General features: G+C 35.1%; 1 protein-coding gene across 2 annotated transcripts in view; it reads right to left on the bottom strand.

The window, feature by feature from the left end:
* Positions 1-15,145, bottom strand: part of SASS6 (SAS-6 centriolar assembly protein) — a 61,373-nt gene that overhangs the window by 23,446 nt on the left and 22,782 nt on the right. For both annotated transcript variants that reach the window (XM_019457619.2, XM_019457620.2), the window contains 7 exons: positions 7,432-7,623; positions 4,890-5,084; positions 4,692-4,781; positions 4,437-4,616; positions 3,988-4,069; positions 2,919-3,055; positions 522-650 (listed from right to left, as the gene is read on the bottom strand). In XM_019457619.2, coding sequence (XP_019313164.2) covers positions 522-650; positions 2,919-3,055; positions 3,988-4,069; positions 4,437-4,616; positions 4,692-4,781; positions 4,890-5,084; positions 7,432-7,623 — 1,005 coding nt within the window. The remainder of the gene's footprint in view (positions 1-521; positions 651-2,918; positions 3,056-3,987; positions 4,070-4,436; positions 4,617-4,691; positions 4,782-4,889; positions 5,085-7,431; positions 7,624-15,145) is intronic.

Raw genomic sequence — 15,145 nt, 5'->3', positions numbered from 1 at the left:
TATGAAAACAATATATAAACCTAAGACATTAGTAATAACAATGACAATGAAGAACTCAAGCGGGTAGGAAAAAAGTCTCAGCAAATAAATCAGATTTGAGGAAATGTTAGCCCCATGCTATTTAAGATGTTGCCAGAACTACATTGTAGAATATGCTATAATCCTGCCTTTTCAGACCTTTAAATCCTAGCAAAAGGATCCAAAAAGGTCACCATAGTTAATACATCAACAGTATGAAGTCAATAATCCTAGTTAAGTTTAAGAGTTGTAAAAGATTAAACACAGAATGAATAAAAATGGAGAAAGAGGTTGAATAGGAATCAAGTTTAAGCATACTGATGTCTACCTTTTTATAAATTACAGCGATTCAAGAAATACCATATAGAGCAGATAGTGTTTCCTATAAGAATGAACTAGATATTCAATACTTAGTAAGTGATCAAAGGCTAAGGTAATTTTTAAAATTAAAAATATTTAATAAGTTGCTACACCTTGCCTCAAAAAGGTATTAATGTGTCTACCTTTGGTCCTGAAACTGGATGGATGTTATTTTTGGCAGATATAGGATGAGGAAAGGTATTCTGGAATGCAAATGCAGAGGAGACAGGGTAACCAATCCCACAGGCTGGGTAAGTAAGTCTACCATCAACCTAAAAATAAAAACATAAAAAAGGTTAAGGATGAGACATTAGTATTTGCCAATCCAGGAGGCGTCAGCATCTGTGATAATAATTGAGTACTATCTTAGAGGCTAATCTTATCATGACACCAAAACTCTGCTTTATTACATAGCATGAGGCTGGGATACCTTAAGGCTTTTTAAAGAGTGGCTATACAAGCTTGACAAAGTCAACCATTAGATCTGGCTTTAAACGGAGTTCAAACAGCGGCCTCTCTAAACCTCTCTGAACACCTGGGTTCCCTACAGGCCTTCCATTCCTAAAAAAAGGGATGCTGGAAGGATGGAGTCACAGTTCAATAAGCCAATCAGATATAAAATAAAAATAATTTTCCACGAAAATGAGTATAAACAGCACAGTGCCTGACATGGGGCTTGAACTTACGAACAGTGAGATCACGACCTAAGTCGAAGTCAGACACTTAACCAGCTGAGCCACCCACGGACCCCAAGACATGTTCTTACATGGACTACCTGACACAGTAACTGGCTTTGTCAGTGATTTTCAATATGGTGACACCACCATTAACCAATGTTATGAAAATAGTTTATTTTTATAAGAGCGCAACTGAAACACAAATCTTAGGAAGCAATTATGTACATCAGTGGTTACATGACAAAAAATACCTTTTACAAAGTCATGAAGGTCAAGCCTGTCAAATTTTTTCAAGTTTGTCATTCAGCAGTGGGCACTTCTTTCTACACCTTTTTCTATTTAGCAAAAATCCATTCCTCTCTTTAAACATCAAGTACTATCTGATTAAGTACTACCTGATTTATTGGGATAGATTTAAACTTCAATTAAGTATTTATTTACATTTTAAATCCTCTGCCAGTGCTCTCCAACCAAAAACTACCAGAAATGTATCTTTAGGTTACACCCTGGGTTTACTGCTCCTTGCAAACAATGGAGACTGCACACTGTGGGGAACCTAGTAAAAGGGATGTGGCAGTATGAAGGTGTTAAAGGGACTTATTTATTGGACTTATGTGTTAGGTGGTTTAAGGGAGAGTTTAATAAAGTGTGGCTTTGTTGTGGGTTGGATGCTATCTGTAAATAAGGATAACTGTGTGACTATCTGAAATAAACCTTGTAAGTCAGGAAGAATGTACTAAGGCCAAAACTATAATTGGTAATGAAGCAACAACCAATCACATTAGCCAGGATAGGAGAAAGCTTGTGTAGTTTTGTGGCTTGGCAATGATTTTTTTAAAATTATGGTCTGACATGATTATGAGGTGGTCTTGTTTTTGTCTTGATCCGTCACAGTCACAAAGTGGCCTTGCCTGATGTTGATTTTCTGTTATATTGTTTGTTCAACAGGAGAGCCCCAATGCCTAGTTGTGAGTGCCAGGACAGCTCTCCTAGCAACACCAGGGTGTTGCTGACAGCAGCAAGCCAGCTCCCAGACGTAAGGAGCTGCTCTTCTGTTTCCCCTAATTTCTTGCAAGGAAAAAGCTCCTGGTACTGGGAGCTAGAAAGCTTATATTTCCTAACTATTCATTCGGGAATCTGGAACTGACAAGCTTGATAAAAGGACACTTCTTTCTCTCTCTGCCCCCCCGCCACCTCCTGTTTTTCAAACAGAATTCAGTTTAGGCTCCATCCGTCACAGTTCCAAACTTGAGCCCAAAGCCTATTCTCCCTTAAGGCCCTGTGAATACTGTAAGCTTTTCAGCACATGTGGCATTACTTTAGTTATGAGTGATTTCTATATGAATAAAATCTTAAAAAGAAGTGTGCCCTTGAAAAATAGCCTCTTTGCTAAGAGCAAGTATACCTATATGTCACACTTCCAATAACTGTAGGACTAGTAACTGCAGGACTCTAATAATAACTGTGCTAATAACTGTAGGACTCTTTAAAGTTTAAATCCCATTTCTCACTGTTCTTATAATTTGCATACCTGAAATATGCATATTAGTACCGGCACCTGAAGTCATGGAAACTTCCTCACAGTCTGGGAATATTTTTGTTTTAGGAAATGTACTAAGACCACTCACATCATTTTTTTTTTAAGTTTATTTACTTGAGAGAGAGAGAGAGAGAGAGAGAGAGCGCACGCGCGCACAAACAGGAGAGGGAAAGAGAATCCCAAGCAGATTCTGCAGCCCCACACACATCTCGAACTCACGAACCGTGAGACCATAACCTGAGCCAAAATCAAGAGTCAGATGCTTAACCGACTGAGCCATCCAGACGCCCCAACGACCGCTCACACCTTAGTTTAAATCTTACCACATTAGAATTAGGAGAAATCCCACTTCTGATTGCGTTGCTGCTCGAATGTACAGGCGGAGTGGTGGACGGTCCCAATACATCTTGCTTTCTCACTAGCTGATTTTCATTTAGTTCTTTATTTAACCATGTGATTACTTAAATAAAAGAACAAAACAAGATAAAGAATTTTGATTATTTTTTTCTAATTACTTTAAACATTTAAAAATTATACTGAGATTTTTAAAATGTTAAGTCTTTAAGATTACCTTATATCACAGGAGACTACAGGTTTACCTAAATTTTTGTCATTAAAGACTCTTATTTGAGCAACTACCACATAGAACTCCTTAACCTATTACAATCTGAAACATGTATTTCTGCTAGTCAAGGATCTCTTTCAAGGCTTTCATTTCTAGAATAATATCTTAGTTTACTTAAAGTTCCCACTCTTATCTGATAACCAATACTAAACACTGAGAAAATGTTATAGGCTTGATCTTATATTTTAGTTTCAAATAATTCATGTTGTTACTATTAGGTAAATACAGCAATTAAACAAGGTGTAGTGAAGAACTTTAATCAGTGAAGAACTTAAGTTATCGTTAATATTTTCAACACTTAATTTTGGGTTACTGACACATGTAATATGGTTTTCTTCAGAATGGTAACCGTTTTACAGGGCAGCTGATATATAAGTTACTGTAGCAAAGACATGGAGACAATATATTTAAAACAGAAATTATCTGTATGGAGCAGTATCTTGATCTACCTGGACTTTTATGAATTCAAATAACGTTTTCAGATTAAGAGTACAGTTACAAACTTCTTTTACATAAAAAGTTAAGGGGCGCCTGGGTGGCTCAGTCGGTTAAGCGTCTGACTTCGGCTCAGGTCATGATCTCGCAGTTCGTGAGTTCAAGCCCCGCGTCGGGCTCTGTGCTGACACCTCAGAGCCTGGAGCCTGTTTCAGATTCTGTGTCTCCCTCTCTCTCTCTGACTCTCCTCCGTTCATGCTCTGTCTCTCTCTGTCTCAAAAATAAATAAACGTTAAAAAAAAAATTTTTTTTTAAAAAGTTAAAATACTTACACTTTTCATTATTTTTTAGAAGCTGTTTGCTTTCTTCAAGTTTTTGGACTGTAGCTTCTAATTGTTCTTGTAATTTGCATACCTGAAATATGTCAATCCTCATAAGTATAATAAAAATTAAAAACTGAAACGTATTTCTATTAATAACTGATTACTGTTAACTGTTATTAAATAGAATGAATTATAGCTCTCCTGTGTAACTGTGTATCTATATATGTATATACACGTATACGGTACATATATATGAACACTCAAGGTACCTGAGTCATGATAACTAACTTTTCAGGTTGTAACACATTAACTTCTGTTGAAAGGTTGGGGGGGGTGGGGGGGAGGGGAGTCAAAGATATTCTCGAATATAACAAAATGGAAATTTAAAATCTACATCTAAGAAAATTTGTTAAACTTTGCAAATAGTCACACATGCAAAAACAGAAAATATTCACCACCTCTTGCTCTTTAATTCGGAGAGACTGTCCAACATCTTGTAATTCCTTTTGTTCCTTTTGTAATTTTTCTTCCTTCTCAGCTAAGAGTTTCTCTTGCTGAATAGTTACTGTATTCTTCAGTTTCAATTTACCCATTAAAGTTTTCAGATCCCCCTGCAACTTCTTGATAATTTCATTTGCCTGTAAAAGAGCTTCATATGTATATCTCTACTTAATCCAATGAAATTTAATATTCTGTTATTTTTAGAAACGAACCTTAAGAAGTTCCGCTGATAATGATTTTATTGTAGCTTCAAGTTTTCCTAGTTGTACCTGATTTTTCTCACCATTTTCTTCTAAAGCCACCTGATACATATTTTTAAAAACATGAATAATTAATAAGATGCTTGTGTTTAAGAAAAGCATCACTTGTAAATGTAATCATCAATTTGTTTCAAAAATGTTTAAATAGACCTTTTGTTCCTGGATTGTATCAAATGCTTCTTTTGTTCTTAAAACAAGCTGGTCCTTATCCTTGATTTCCTGTTCTAAAACAGCCACTTTTGTTTGTAGCTGATTAATATGCTTTTCTTTTTCATGGCATTCAGCATCTAGGGTAGAATTTTCTCTTCGCAAAGAGAGGACTTCTTGCTTAGCCCGCTGGAGCTCCTACAGAAAGAAAAAAAATGATGCAGCATAAAAAAGAGAAGTTGGCCCACTACGGTTATTTATAATTAAGATGTTTAAAATATTTTAAAAATACCTTTAATAATTTTAAAGTTCTAGTATTGATTTTTTAAAAAAGGATTTGGATATCCCTCTAAAGGTATATGTAACTTGTAGATTTGAATAATAATTGTAAAATATACTAATATCTAATTCAATGACAACAAGGAAAATAATCCTCATTTATGAATAAATTACTACAACTCTAAAAAACTAGTAACAAGGATTTTTTGGTATCTTGAAATTTACACTTTAAAAAAATCATTTGTCATAAACAGCCATTATAACAGAATTTCAAAAACATAAAATAAATAACTAAATAAAAAGCCCTATCATTCTACCACGTAAGCGGTGGTTCTCAAGCTACTATGCATATTGAAATCACCTAGGAAGCTTTAAAAACTACTGGTGCCTGGTACCCTCCCCAAGAGAGTCTTATTTACAGTTAGTATGAGGTATGTCCTGGGCACTAGGACATTTGAGCATTCTCCAACTGATCCGAAGGGTAGCCAAGGATGGCAGCTATCTATGACCTAGAGTTAACATTTTGCTCTTTTTATATACACGGATTTTTTTTAGAAAGTGCTCATACTGTGCAGTTTTATAATCTAACTTCTTTAAATATTACAAATATCTTTCCATGTCAATAAATTTGTTAACACTTCTGGATTCCCTCTTGGTTCACTCTTTAAAACAAAAACAAGCAAACATAATTGTTAATTAAAAATGGGTTATTAAAAATCTAGGGCAGATCACTCCCTAATCAGCTAATATCACCAAATACGCCAGTATACACAAGTCTTGTATATAGTATTCCTACATAACTTTCATAACAAAAACTTTATAAAATAATTTTATAGTATTATGCCATAGTGGTTTTAGAAGCAGACTCTGCTGGATTTGAATACAAATCTAGGTTCTTCTGTGTAATCTTAGGAATTATTTTAACCTAATTCTCAGCTCCCTCATTTGTAAAACAGAATTAACACTTCATCAATTACTTCACTTAATCTTCATAAGAACCCTAATGCACCTTGCTTACCATAATGCCTGGTACATACTAAATAATAAATGGCAGTGAGCATCAAGTCAGGCTTTAGAGTTTCCTAAGCACAAGAGACTGGTGAAATGGAATGGGAAGTGTCATGAGCCCAAGTAACACTGGTGATCTTTAAATATGATAGACTTGGGGTGGTTCAATCGGTTAAGCGTCGGACTTCAGATCAGGTCATGATCTCACAGCTTGTGGGCTCGAGCCCCGTGTGGGGCTCTGTGCTGACAGCTCAGAGCCTGGAGCCTGCTTTGGATTCTGTGTCTCCCTCTCTCTCTCTCTGCCCCTCCCCCACTCTGTGTCTCTGCTTTGGATTCTGTGTCTCCCTCTCTCTCTCTCTCTCTCTCTCTCTCTGCCCCTCCCCCACTCTCTCTCTCAAAAATAAATAAACATTAAAAAAATTTAAAAAATATACGATAGATTTAACAAAATCTACGTTTTCTGATTAATTCATGACATTAATGTATAATAATGCTAGGAAGGAGTCTATCATCAGGGCCAAAGCATCAACAATGTGTCACTATAGCAAGATTTAAGAAATGTCTCTGTTGACTGAAAAAACAAGGGAGTTCTAAAGACAAGCAAATAATAGAGGTTCCAATCCTTGCTCTTCTACTTACTGGCTATGTGACCTTGGGCAAGTTACTTAACTTCTCTGTGCCTTAGTTTATCAGATGGTGATAATAGTACCTTCTTTAAGAGAATTGGAAAAAAAATAATTAAAAAATTAAAAATAAATAAATAAATAAAAGAATTGTTACGAAAATTAAATGGTTTACTATATGTAAAATAGTTACACAGTGCCTGTCACATAGCATGTGTTCAGTAAGCGTAGCTACTATCATTACTAATAAAGTATCATTATTATTATTAGACACAACTTCATATAGTTGTTTGGTATGTTAGGTAGGCTGAAAGAACCAGTCCTGTCAACACTGAGTATACGGACCCATAGACACCGTGAGGATATTAAAAGTACACTGATCACTGTGCCAATGACCTACCCCTCAAAACCTTAACTAAAAATATCCAATTTTACCTCAGTTCTGTTCTGAATTATCATTTTCTATCAGATTTTAGATTCTCAATTTTTTTGCATTGTCTGAACTGATTACCCTAACACCACCAAGAGAGCCTTGCAAAGCATTAGAGAAACACCATGCACACAAGTAATAAAGTCACCAAATTAAAACACTATTTTAAATTGGTGGTGGGGGGAACAAACTCAAAGTTCAATACCTCTTCAACACCAGAGAGTTTTGTTTTCAGTTCTCTGATGGTAGAGTCTCCTTTATATTTTCTTTCCATTAGGTCCTTATTAGCTGCTTCTAACTCAGATAATTTGTTTTGTAGCTGCTGGATGTTTCGTTGATGGAGGATTTCTAAATCTTTTTTCTGTTGTTCATGCTGCTGTTGACATTGTACCTGTGCCTATTATATAAAAATATAGTACCATAATTAAAACACACACACACACACACACACACACATACACACACACACACAGGAAGATTTGAAGAAAAAAATATCTTAGTTGTTCTATATAATTATAAAATTTCCCTGTTTCAGAGGCTCTATTTTCAATTATGGATTTCATGAAGGAGAAAGGCCAACAAAGGCAAATTTACCATTATGATCTTGTTCTTAATTTCTGCTTCTCTTAAACCCACATACATTTAGAAGTAATAGTCTTCAAGTTAAGGGAAGAATGACATGATTATGTTAAAAAACTCCAAAATAGTATAGTATGAACCTATTTGTGTTAAAAGTAAGCGGATACACAGGGAATTTTCAGTATTCACTTTAAATACCATTATATTATTTCAGTTTTGCACAACAGTATATATTTTTTATAATTAAAGCCCTAAATTTATAAAATTGACAAGGTATTGTTCATTAGTTCAGTCTTACATTTAGTAGCTATGTTTTACCCATGATAAAATCTATTTAAGATTTTATTTTTAAGTAGTCTCTATATCCAGTGTGGAGCCTGAACTCACAACCCTGAGATCAAGAGTCACACACTCTTCTGACAGAAGAGTCAGGCATAGCCAGCCAGGCACCCCTATGCCATGAAAAAATTTGAACATGGTAATAAATATGTAATCTTGTGCCTGTTTGAATCATACTACAAGCCTATCTTAATAATTTCTATTGATGAACACTATCAAATCCTAAATACCTTTCAAAAATACAGTATATTTTTCTGATTGTGAAAATACTCAGATATGTTTCTAATAAATTTATATTGACATCACCCATACACACAATAAACACATTTAACTAATTAAGACTAAGCCACTTACACAATTTAATCATGATTCTTATTCCTTTAGCATTTATACCTTCTCATACCACTAAAACACTCTATAAACACTTTAATAGCTGCATAATATTCCATTCCATGGATATACCATAACTGATTTAAACTCTGCATTACTATGGACATGGACTTTCCAATTTTTCACAATTAGATATAAAACTATGATTGCTTTTATATGCAGACATACATCCAAAATTTGGATTATTTCCTTATGATCAATCACAGCTCAGAAAAATGTAAACAAATATAAAACTTGATGCAAGTTCCAAAACTGCATTCCAGACAAGTTGTCCCTATTCAAAAATTCCTACTGGAACAGGGGAGTGTCTCCCTCATAAAACACTTGGAGAATTTTATGTAACTACTTCAAAATTCCCTCATTTTTTTAAAAAACGGAAAGGAGAGGAGAAGGGAAAATAGATATTGATAAAACAGAAGAAGTTCACAAACGACTGAAAATGCAGTGCTGGAAAAAACACTGAAAGAGCAATCAAGAAGAATAAAGAGAATAAACTGGTAAAGATGCTAACTGTAACTGTCAAAGGTAAGCAAACACATCGAAGGCAATAAAGGCAGTAAAAATAAAGAACTGGTTTTATCCCAGTGACCATTAGAATTTTGGAGTTTTTGTTTAAAAAAAAAAAAAAAAAGAAGAAGAAGGAAGTGTGAGGGATAGGGCAACATTTACATTTTCTACTGTTTAATGCAGATGATTCTGATGCACACTAAAATTTTAAAAGCACTGCCTATATAATATCAGCAGGAAGAGAAGAATGGTCCGATTTTAAAGTCTCAAAGAACTGATTCACAATCCTATTAGAATATGTAGTAACAAATAACGAATACAAACAACTCCCTCAGTCACTTTGGAGTCATCAACAAACGTACTTGTAAGTGCATTTCTAGAATTTGAAAACAACCAAAAAAAATTGAAATGACAGAAATTAGTGAACAAGGAAAAAAATAGTATAGAATAAAATGAAAAACGCATTCTTCAAAAAGGCCAAAAAACAAACCATCCAGTCTCATTAAAAAATAAATAAATTAGGGGCACCTGGGTGGCTCAGTCGGTTGAGCGTCCGACTTCAGCTCAGGTCATGATCTTGCGGTCCGTGAGTTCGAGCCCCGCGTCGGGCTCTGTGCTGACAGCTTAGAGCCTGGAGCCTGTTTCAGATTCTGTGTCTCCCTCTCTCTGACCCTCCCCCGTTCATGCTCTGTCTCTCTCTGTCTCAAAAATAAATAAACGTTAAAAAAAAAATTCTTTTTAATTAATTAATTAAATTTAATTTAAAAAAAAAAAAAGACAAGGAGGGTCTGGCTGGCTCAGTCCGTTGAGGTTGAGCCTCCAACTAGATTTCAGCTCAGGTCAGGATCCCATTTGGGCCCTGCATTGGACCACATGCTGGGAGTGGAGCCTGCTTAAGATTCTCTCCCTCTCCCTCTCCCTCTCCCTCTCTCTCTCTCTCTCTCTCTGCCCCTCTCCCCATTCATATATTCTACCAAAAAACAAAACAAAACAAAACAAAACAAATTAAGAATATATGAGAAATGATACAAAGATTTTAAATATCATAACAATGTGTATGATATGGTACTAATACATTTAAACACATAGATGAAATACATGGCTCTTTAAGGAAATATAAATTAGCAAAACTAAAGAAATGATAAAAAAAATCCAAGCAGACCAAGATCATGGAGGAAATGGGAAAAGAACCTAAAGATAAATGCCTCAAAAAGGCACTAGATCCAACTGATAAGAGGCTACTTAATTTTATCGAACCTTCAAGGAACAGATAGTTCCTTGTTTTCTGACTGTTCCAAAGCATAGAGAAAACTGGAAAATGTTCTCATTTCATGGCACTAGTATAATTCTAACAAAATAGTCTATAGTCCATAATTTTAACATGCAGACTAAGGGTTCAGAGAAAGGATAATCTCAGACCAAATTCACTATAAATATACAGGTGACGCTTGAACACAGCTTTGAACTGTGCAGATCCACTTACATATGTATTTTTTTACAGTATTGTACACGTATTTTCTCTTCCTTATAATTTTTTTAAACATTTTAACTTATTTTAGAGAGAGAGAGTGAGAGCACAAGCAAGGGAGGGACAGAGAGAGAAGAGAGGGGGACAGAGGATCTAAAACAGGCTCTGTGCTTGACCTGAGCCAAAGTCGGATCCTTAACTGACTGAGCCACCCTGGTGCCCGCTCCTTATAATTTTCTTATTATCTTCTTTCCTCTAGCTTACTTTATAGTAACAACATAGTATTTAATACATATAACATACAAAATATGTGCTGTTTATATTATTGGTAAGGCTGCCAGTCAACAGTAGGCTATTAGGTATTAAGTTTTTGGGGAGTCAAGTTATAGGTGGATTTTCAACTGCAAGGCAAGGTTGGCACTACTAACCCCCATGCTGTTGAAGGGTCAAATGTAAATACAAATGTCCTATATTAAGTGTTCATAGATTGATTCAACAAGATACTAAATATCTCTTTGACTAAAAGTATTATTCTATGAATTCAAAGATGGTTCCACACTCACCCTTTTTTTTAAGTGTCTTTATTTTCAGATAAAGAGAAAGAAAGAGAAAGAAGGAAAGAAAGAAAGCGAAAGAAAGAGCAAAAGAGAGAACTCCAGGAAGGGGCAGAGGGAGAGGGAGAAAGACAGAATCCCAAGCAGGATCTGCACCGTCAGCCAGGAGCCCAGTGCAGGTCTCAAACTCAAGAACCATGAGATCATGAACTGAGCTGAAATCAAGAGTCAGATGCTTAATCGACTGAAGCACCTAGGCGCCCCAAAAATCCATTATCATTTATTACATTATTAGATAAAAGTGAAAAAAAATGACATGATCACTTGATTAAATCCCCCCGAATCATTTTATCTGACTTAGCACTCTTTGAATTAAAACTCTTTAATTGGAAGGAACAAAAGAAAACTTTTTCAGACACAGAACAAACATCATTGCTAATGGGAGATATTTTAAGTTATTTACCAAAAAAAAGAATGGAATGAAGAAAGTATTCCACTATTATTTAGCATTTCTCTGTATGAGAGGAAAAAAGACATTAATACTAAGAAAACATAAATTCACATTTTCTTAATGTTAATTTAATTTTGAGAGAGAGACAGACAGAGCGTGAGGAGGGGAGGGACAGAGAGAGACAGCGCAGGCTCCAAGCTCCAAGTTGTCAGCACAAAGCCTGATGTGGGACTCAAACTCACTAACCGTGAGATCATGACCTAAGGTCAAGTCAAACGCTCAACCAACTGAGCCACCCAGGCACCCCTCACATTTTTATATATTGCATATCCACCTGAAAAACCTAAGAGAATCAGCTTCAAAACTATTAGGCTATATAAATATAATCCACAATTAATGGGTGTGACATTAATATACATCAGCAACAAACAAAATTATCACAGTGGTGGGGCATAGATGGTCCAATTTATACAGCAAAAAACTGTAAAGTCTCTAGGCAACATTTAATAAGAACTGGAAAAGAAAAAAAGAAAGGAGACAGAGGGAAATAAAAGTAAACTATAAGCCTGTTTTAAACAAATAAGACCTGAATAAATGAAAATATATTCTTGCTAGTGGATAAGAAAATTGCAAAGATATTAGGTCTCCCTAATACTCCAGAAACAAGCTAAAATACACAAAGGAATTTACTATATATATTAACAGTTGCATTTTAAATAAGTGGAATATATGGTATTAGAACAAATGACTAACTTTGTGTTAAAAAAAAATACCCATCTTATACTGCACTCCACAAAAATATACTCCAAACAGATTAAAAAGTTAAATACGACAGGGGCACCAAGTGGCTTAGTTGGCTGAGCATCTGACTTCAGCTCAGATCATGATCTCATGGTTTGTGAGTTCAAGCCCGACCTCAGGCTCACTGCTGTCAACACAGAGCCCGCTTCAGATCCTCTGTCCCTCTCTCTCTCTGCCCCTCCCCCATTCATGCACATTTGTGTATGCAACTGCTGTCTCTCTCTCAAAAATGTATAAAAACATTAAAAAAAGTAAAAACAAAAAAGTTAAATACAACAAAAAAAACTATGAAAGTATTAAAAGAAAATACTGGAGGAAAATCTCTCATAGCCTTTGGATGGCAGAGGCTTTCCAAACATGAAATGAAGCTTTAAACCATAAAATGACTGATTAAAATAAAAAGAACTATATACAACAAAAGAGAATAGTAAAAGGCAAAAACAGGGTGGGAGTAAATGTTTATATGATACATAATAAAGATATAACATCCCTACTTTATACCATACAGAAATGAAAAAGGCAAGCCAGACCGAAAATATTCACAATGCATATATCAAAGGACTCATGTCAAGAATATGCAAAAAATTCCTACAATCAATAAGCAAAATACTAAAAGTCCAATTTAAAAATGGGTGAGGGGCACCTGGGGGCTCAGTCAGTTAAGCATCCAACTCTTGATGTCATCTCAGGTCATGTGATCTCACAATTCACAGGATAGAGCTCCATGTAGGGCTCTGCATTGACACTGTGGACTCTGATTGGGATTCTTTCTTTCCCTCACTCTCTGCCACACCCCCACTCATGCACCATCTCTCTCAAATAAATATATATTTTAAAAATATATAATAAAAATTAAAATGGGCTAAAGATTTGAACAAACAAGAAATTCTTGAATTTCATGAGAATACTCAAGTGGTCAATATGCATATGAAAAAGTGCACATTATTATGAAGTACTATCATGCACACCCATAATGTCAGTGTAGACTGGTATGTCACTTTTTTTTTTTAATTTTTTTTAATCTTTATTTATTTTTGAGAGACAGAGCATGAGCAGGAAAGCAGCAGAGAGAGGGAGACACAGAAGCCTAAGCAGGCTCCAGGCTCTGAGCTGTCAGCAGAGTCCAACGCAGGGCTCAAACTCATGAACTGTGAAATCATGACCTGAGCTGAAGTCAGATGCTTAACCAACTGAGCCACTCAGGCGCCCCTGGTATTCCACTTTAAAACAAAGACTGTAACAAGAGACAAAGAAGGACATGATTTATCATTAAGGAGACAATCCAACAAGAAGATATGAAAACTGTAAATATTTATGCACCCAACATGAAAACATCCAAATACATAAAAGCAGCTAATAACATAAAGGAGCTAATTGATAGCAATACAGTAATATTAAAGGACTTTAACATCCCACTTACATCAATGAACAGATCATCCAAACAGTACCAACAAGGAAACAGTGGCTTTGGATGACACATTGGACAAAATGGATTTAACAGATATATCCAAACATTCCATCTGGAAACAGAATAAAAATTCTTTTCACATAAAACATGTTCCAGAATAGATCACATATTAGACCACAAAGTAAGTCTCAATTAATTCAAAAAGACGGAAGTTGTTCCATTCATCTTTTCTAATTATGAAATTAGAAATCAAAGAAAAAATCTGGAAAGATCACAGATATACATAAAGGTTAAAAATAACATGCTAGTAAACAATGAATGGGACACCAAGAAATGAAGCAGATATTGAAAATTACATGGAGAAAAATGAAAATGGAAACAAAATGGTTCAAAAATCTTTGGGATGAAGCAAAAACTGTTCTAAGAGGGAAGTTTATAGCAAGCAATACAGGCCTACCTCAAGAAGAAAGAAAAATCCCAAATAAACAACCTAACCTTACACCTAAATGAGACAAAGAACAAACAAAATCCCAAACAAGTAGAAGGAAAGAAATAATAAAGATTAGACCAGAGGGGTGCCTGGATGGCTCAGTTGATTGAGCATCAGACTCTTGGTTTCAGCTCAGGTCATGATCTCAAACCCTGCATTTGGCTTCATGCTGACAGCACAGAGCTTGCCTGAAATTCTCTCTCTACTTCTCTCTCTACCCCTTCCCCGTTTGCGTGCAAGCACTCTCTCTCAAAAGAAAAAAAAAAAATTAGAGCAGAAATAAACAACATAGAAACTTAAAAAAAAAAAAATTAGAAATGAAAAGGAGAAATAACCAATAAAACAAAAATACAAAGGGTTATAAAAGACATGGAAAACTATATGCCAACAAGTTGTACAACCTAGAATATATGGATAAACTCCTAAAAAACATATCACATCCCAAAACTGAATCAGGAAGAAAAAGAAAAATTGAACAAACTGATCACCTACAATGAAATTGAATCAGTCATCAAAAAATTCCAACAAAAGTCCAGGACCAGATGGCTTCATAGGTAAATTCAACCAAATATTTTAAGAGTATGAATACCTGTTCTTCTCAAACTGTTCCAAAAACCAGAAGAGGAAGGAAAACTTCCAAATTCATTTTAGGAGGCCTGTGTTACCCAGATACCAAAACCAGATACAGATATGTATTACAAAAAAAGAGAATTACAAGCCAATTATCTCTGATGAACATAGATACAAAAATTCCTCAACAAAATACTAGCAAACCAAATCCAACAATACATTAAAAAACAATTATTCACCACAATCAAGCAGGATTTAATCCTGGATTGCAAGGGTGGTTCAAAATTCACAAATCAATGTAATACATCACATCAATAACAGAAAGGATAAAACCATATGATCATGTCAATAGACGCAGAAAA

The sequence above is a fragment of the Panthera pardus genome, unplaced genomic scaffold, assembly GCF_024362965.1.
Source record: "Panthera pardus isolate Hobbes unplaced genomic scaffold, ASM2436296v1 HiC_scaffold_11, whole genome shotgun sequence".
Classification (NCBI taxonomy): domain Eukaryota; kingdom Metazoa; phylum Chordata; class Mammalia; order Carnivora; family Felidae; genus Panthera; species Panthera pardus.
This window is presented reverse-complemented; position numbering and strand designations above follow the sequence as displayed.